Source organism: Bactrocera tryoni, chromosome 4 (assembly GCF_016617805.1).
Source record: "Bactrocera tryoni isolate S06 chromosome 4, CSIRO_BtryS06_freeze2, whole genome shotgun sequence".
NCBI lineage: Eukaryota > Metazoa > Arthropoda > Insecta > Diptera > Tephritidae > Bactrocera > Bactrocera tryoni.
This window is the reverse complement of record NC_052502.1, coordinates 955947-962845: the sequence shown is the minus strand read 5'-3', so window position 1 is coordinate 962845 and position 6899 is coordinate 955947. Positions and strand designations below refer to the sequence as shown.

Sequence of the window (6899 nt, the reverse complement as noted above, 5' to 3'; positions counted from 1 at the left end):
TTTAGACTTAAATCATCATGTTTTACTCGCTGTGTTCTATAATATATCTTAGAGGGTAGAGTCTACGCACGAAATTTGTTAACTTTTTGCTGTTTAAATTGCATCAAAACGTTTGTAATATACAATTGGCTACGCATGTAATTCAACGACTTATTGCTATGTAATGCATCAACCGTAATTGTGTCTTAGACTTAAGTATATCTCCTAATTATATTGCATGTTTTAAATGTAAGTGTTGCTTTTATTTTCAACTTTTTATTATTATTTTCTATTTTTTGGTTTTTGGTTTTTGCTTTTTGCTTTTGTTTTCGTTTTCTCTTTTATTTTTTAAATTATTATTTGTGTTCTCTTTGTTATTGTATTGTATGTATTGCATGTATATGGAGCATTATTCTCGTTAACAAGTACTTAGGTAATATCCTTATACCATTTTCTACTTTATAAAATAGTTAACTTTATACTTTCTCGATATTAAGTACAATAGATATTTGAATTTTCGCAGATTGCTCTCTTTTGCCTACGACGTCGGCAATTTGAGTTCGGTTAGAGAATGAGTTGAGCGATCTCTTGAAAGAGAGTGCGGAGAAATGTGAGTACTTCGACTGCTGCAGTCGCGCGGAAGTAAGTATTGTATGAGTGTAATGTTAATTGCACAGACTCGTAAATCTATAGCCTATATAGTTATGAAGCATTTTACTAGATTTGCTGATACTTAGAATCTTTTTTGTATGTTTGTTTGTATCATAGTTAGAATTATGACTGCAAATGCCTTTGCAATTTTCACAACTCTTTTCCACATATACAGTTATTAACGCTTAATTCACATTTTGCTTTCGTTTTCATTTATCACATTCTCTATGCTCATATGTCAAGTGATATTTCCAAGTATAAGCCACTCGAAATCGGTTAATAAAAGCGAATATCGTCGAAACACAGGGTTTCCGCACTATTTGACAATAAATTGACTGATAAGCCTCTTAGCTGTCACTTCCTTGGTACTCAGCTTATCGACTTCGAGTTAGCTTTATAATTAGAGTTAGACACACATACTTACAGTGTACTTTTGACATTTTCTACATGCGAATTAAATTCCTCATTCACATTTTTACACCAGCAATTTTTTACTTATCACAGCGAACTCTTATTCACTTTTAATTATTGCCTTTTTCCTTATATCCAATTCAACTTAGTTCAACCAAAAAATAGCTATGAAATTAGAGAGGAAAAAAAAAAACAGAGTGTGAACCAAACACCTCAGCACTGAGTGCTCCTTTGTCGCTCAACCCATTTAGTTCATTCGCAAACTAATATAGTATATGATGTAACATGGCTGAGAGTATGCGAGCCTATATATTTAAGTGCTTTTAGTCCTCTATAAAGCCCCAATATTTGTCGATGTTTGATCAAATATGTAGAAAGATTGTTTAAAAGTGGGCAAGTAAAATTCTGCACCTTCTCGGGCGCCACAAGAAGCAGCAATAATTGAATAATTATAAAATTTCTCAATCCCGAATCCATTTAGAACGAGTCATCGATGTGGTGTTAAGCGAATTAGAGGTAAATGAAGCCAACACTTTATTATAATCGTACTGTTAGGTGTTTGGTGGCGAAATAGGGATAATTGTTGTGTGTTTGGTTCACGGATCAAAACTAGTTGGAGAAAATTCAAGAGTCTATTAACATTTGTAACGGGTGTTGTCGTTTTACTCTTATCATTTACTGCGTAAAAACCTAAAATTTTTACAACTTCGGCATAAAATTACAATTTTTCTTTCGTTGACTGAGGCACATTTTGTTTTTGTTATTTGCATTTTTTGCTACATGTGTTGTTTTGTTTTTGTTTTCCTTCCATAGTTCGAGGTTGAAAATCGCTCTGGTGACATTTGCTATTGAAACACAAAAACGACGAATAAAAGTTTCTTGATTGTAATCGTAGCTTTCTGCGTTATCGCCTGCACCAAATATTGTTTTTGTAGTTGCCTGACTTTAGACATTGACACAAATTATGGGAACTGCGAAGAGAAATTTCAAATTTAATAAGATTGAAATTGTAATATTAATAATAAAATAAAATAAAATAAAAGAAAATAACATAAAATAAAATAAAATAAAATAAAATAAAATAAAATAAAATAAAATAAAATAAAATAAAATAAAATAAAATAAAAATAAAATAAAATAAAAAAAATAAAATAAAATAAAATAAAATAAAAATAAAATAAAATAAAATAAAATAAAATAAAATAAAATAAAATAAAATAAAATAAAATAAAATAAAATAAAATAAAATAAAATAAAATAAAATAAAATAAAATAAAAAATAAAATAAAATAAAAAAATAATAAAATAAAAAAAAATAAAATAAAACAAAATAAAATAAAAGAGAGGCATTCGGCAGAGCATATACTCATACGAAAAGGTACTTACAATGAAATGTGGCGCAGAGAAGAGTACCGCCAGAGTGGCAATTATTGTAAACAGCGTGAAAATTATAAGGCACAAGCGATCAACTACCATCGCTGCGAATTTCCAGTCGCGCGTTACGTCGCCCGTTTCGTCCTCTTTCTTCAGCTGAAAGTAAGAATTAAAGCACATATTTTATCTAAGTACAAGTACATCATCATTCCGTCAGAAGAAAATTTTCCCTGGGAACAACAGAAACAGCAAAAGAAAAAAAAGCTATTAGCTAGATTAACTCCATTAAAGATGGCTTTTGCTATGCCAAACCCGTTTTTTATATCCTACTCATCGCAAAAATTACTTTTTCAGTAAAAAAAATATTAAAAAAAAAAAACATTGAGTGCGCTAAAAAAATTATTGACATGGTAGATGAGCATTGGTTGAAAATCCATTTACTTTATTAAACAATTTCATGTCAGTAGGAAAAAATATAAAATATACACAGCTTAAGGTTCGACAAATCTCTTCGAAGTTCTCCAAAGTAAAGCTACTTAGTATATCGGTGAATATGTGTTAGCACTTAACCATGCACGGTTGGCCCATAACGACTCTTTGACACGAAAATTAGATTATCTTCATATGTGATGCAATGGATCTATTGAAATATTCATGATTTGACACATTGATAGCGTAAACAAAGCAATCCATATTCGAACTTTAACGGGGCAGACAGACGTTCGTCGGCACGCTCACTGTCAAATACCCAGTAGGAAACTGCGAAAACTTCAAACTTAGCGTTTCTGCATACAAGTTTATACGGACAAAAACCATACTTTCATGTTTTGAATGCACTTATTTTTATCTTTTACGCGGATTTGCTTAGTAACGGCAGAATGGCCCATTCACATACAACTTTCTCCCCCTTGGGTGACAGTTCACACACAAACAACGAAGCGAAAAAACAATGGATTAAGAGTTTCTCTCTAAAAATGGTGACTGTTGCTTGGCAAAGCTCAAAAATATGCATTTTGCTTAGTTTCGCGCCCACTTTTTGATGTGAACGTACTCATACCAAAAATGTCTGATGCAAAGCAAAAGTTCTATGGGAAGAGGCCATAAACGATGTAGCATAATATTTTTTTCAGGCACTTTCAGACATCGTTCGAATGTTGTTATCTATGATGGGAGATAGATGACTTTTGGGACTGTCCGGGTCAACTTCATCAGATTGTATTTTACTGTTAATGCATATCCACTTTTTTGTAACTCAATTTCGAACTAAATAATAATATGTGTATTCAAAACTTCCAAAGCCGATCAACGGATATTTAACGCTGCATCAACTTGTTCTCAAACTGTATAGTAAAAACTGATGACTCGCGTTTTCCTTACAGAGTCTGTCCACCACTTCAAGAAAAGTCGACAGACATCTTTTCACTGTGAAGCGACGCGTGTTCAAGTAAAAACACACATATCTACTTAGGTATAAAGTGCCGCCTTGGCGCCCGCATGCCATCGCAAAATCCGTATTTCAGTGCTGTCAATTTCAAATCTTATGAATGACATCATTAAAATCGAAAACAATAGACTATCAATGAAAACCGTTATCTCATGTTGTGTGCGCTCACAAGTGTGCATCTGATTGTGTTTGCTATTTGCGCTTCGTTTGGCGCCCTGTGAGTATCATGCATTTTTGACACACCCCTGCACGTGGGTGAGCTAGCAGCTACACACACGCATCTCACGCACACCTTCTTGCAGCACGTATCTTCGTTCGGGGATCCAAGTGCCGTTAAGGATAGTAAAGGTAGATTGTTGTCAATTTATTCGCCTCACCTGATCTGTGATCCATCGCAGTTCTTTCAGGATAAGCGCCAATTCATACTCGGCAGATGAGCTGAGGCAGGTGTGCGACATGGCTTCGTGCATCCGCGCATCGCCCACCGGGCCGACAGGGCCGACGGGACCCACCGGACCGACGCTGCCGTCATCGCCTTGCCTGTAAAGGGAGAATTTTAAATATGTTTTCATAGCGATGTATGTATATTTGTAAGTGCTTTGGAATGTATGAGTATGTGGTACACATGAGAGAACATATGGATGCGAAAAAGCGACAGAATATCAATCACTGGTATACGAGCCCAATCAATATGGATTCCGTTGACATTCTTCGAACAAATTAAATTGTCCTTTGAATATGCAAATAACTTTGACTATTGATGATAGCGTGATGCCGTTATAGTTAGCTCGTTTGTGCCATTATCCGTAGTAAAAGATGGCAAATGATATGATAGCGGGGTGGTATTATGAAATTTTGACATCTGCTTTACAATTAACGCCAGAAACTTAAAAGTTAAAGAAGAGCACATTATTATTAATCTCATAAATGGTTTAGAGCAACCGTTGTCCTGGCCGTGTCGTGGTCTCATTCACATTTAATCAAAACAATAAACAAGTTGGGAGATAAATATTAAAATCAAATAATAAATGGAGTGTAATGGGGTATGGTCTTGCTTCTGGTGAGAAATTCCTACTCTTGAGTCGCCACGTACCTTGGAAACGTGGGTAACCTTTGTGTAAGATGTGGTATCCAACCCTTGGGGGGCCTGGGGTCACGGTGGACTCGGTTTAAGAGTTCGCTGAAGTCTAATTACAGCGTATATTCACTAGAGGTGCGGATGCGAGCGCGCGTCGGTCTTAAAGCAAGCGGTTTGCTATATAAATGTGTATAAAACTCTATACTACTCACTTAGCGAGGTAGTGCTCAGGGTTTGGGACCCCCAATGAAAATGGGACAACAGCCTTTGATGAAAGACCTCATTTTTGATGACGACCACAGAAAACCTAATAAAGACTATGATTCCAGGTCCATGCCCTTAGACCTGGAATGTCCGGTCCCTAAATTCGGAATTTGGACAATACTACCGTCCAAGAAAAGTAATGCACGGGACAAGGACAGAGTAGGTCCTTGTGACAATTATTAAAGCACAATCCGCATCAGTGCAAAATTTTCCAACATAACACTGATTTCACGTGTCACGACGTATAAGGTATGCTTGGCGATTTGAACGCCAGTGGGCAACAGTCGGAAAACTCAGCCTAAATGGCGAAACCTCTCCAAATTTGTTTAGGTTGATCAACTTGGCATCGGCCCGAAATATGGTTGTCTGTAGAAGTAGATTCCAGCACAAGAAAGTTCATCATGCTACTTGGCTGTCTCCGGTCCAAAAAGTTCGAAACCAGATCATGCTGTAATAGATGGCTGACATGTTTCAAGTACGCTCCGTAGTCCCAACGTCGACTCGAACCACTAGCTTATTGAAGCGAGGATACGAGGATGCAACAAAGCTTACTGAAGTTATGGACTGAAAAATTATTCAGCCTACTGAATGGCAGTGAAAGTGTAACATCTGGAGATAGCGAACCCGATTCCCCAATCGATGGCGATGGAATAGAAGTTCCATTGCCCGACTATAAAGGTATTCTAATAGCAATTACCCGCCTGAAGATCAACAAAGCGGCGGAGCCGATGGATTATTTGCCGAGTTATTCAAATACGGCGGCGAAGAACTGACAAGGTGCATCAGCTGTTTTGCAAAATATGGTCGGATGAAAGCATGCCCGATGATGTGAACCTAAGTGTGCTCTGCTAAATGTACAAAAAGGGGCTCCCTACAATCTGCTCCAATTACCGTGGGATAAGCCTCCTTGATATAGCATATATGTAAGGTCATGTCGAGCGTAGTGTGTGAAAGGCTGAAGCCCACCGACAACAAACTGATTGGACCTTATCAGTGTCGCTTTAGACCTGGAAAATCCACAACCGATCAGATTTTCATCATGCGCCAAGTCTTGGAAAAGAACTGTGAAAGGAAGATCGACACCCATCACCTCTTCGTCGACTTTAAAGCCGCCTTCGTATCCCTGCAATACTAATACGGCTGTGTAAGATGACGTTGAGCAATACAAAAGCCTTGCCAGGATTGGGAAGGACTTCTCCTAGCTGTTCGGTACAAAGCGAGTTTTCAGACAAGGGGACTTCCGATCGTGTGTCTTCTCCAATCTGTTGCCGGAGAAAAAAATACGAACAGAGCTAAATAGAAAAGGTACAATCAGCTATAAGGTGTGACTGGATAAGGAAGCGAAGCGTATGGGTCTGCTTGTAAACGAGAACAAGATGAAATATCTTTTATCATTAAAAAAAAATCATCGCATTTGCGACTTGACTCGCACGACACTGTTGTCATTTCTCGACAAACAAAGACCAAACTCTACAAGTCCCTTATCATTCCCGTCGTGCTATCGCATTCGGTGAAGCAATGAGCTGTACGAGATATACGGCGACAATGACATAGTTCAGTGAATCAAGAGACAGCGTCCAGACAGTTGTCCAGAAGGAAGAGAACACTCCAGGTTTTATATTGAGTACCCGCCGGTGTAAGCAGAGGAGGGGAAAGCCCTTCACTCCGTTGGAGAGATCAGGTCTAGAAGGACCAGGC

General features: G+C 37.3%; 1 protein-coding gene across 2 annotated transcripts in view; it reads right to left on the bottom strand.

Moving 5' to 3' along the window:
* Window positions 1-304: 304 nt before the first annotated feature.
* Window positions 305-6899, bottom strand: part of LOC120773413 (neuronal acetylcholine receptor subunit alpha-7) — a 94722-nt gene continuing 88127 nt past the window's right edge. For both annotated transcript variants that reach the window (XM_040102282.1, XM_040102283.1), the window contains 3 exons: window positions 4237-4399; window positions 2428-2571; window positions 305-2012 (listed from right to left, as the gene is read on the bottom strand). In XM_040102282.1, the coding sequence (XP_039958216.1) occupies window positions 2004-2012; window positions 2428-2571; window positions 4237-4399 (316 nt within the window). In that variant the 3' untranslated portion in view covers window positions 305-2003. The remainder of the gene's footprint in view (window positions 2013-2427; window positions 2572-4236; window positions 4400-6899) is intronic.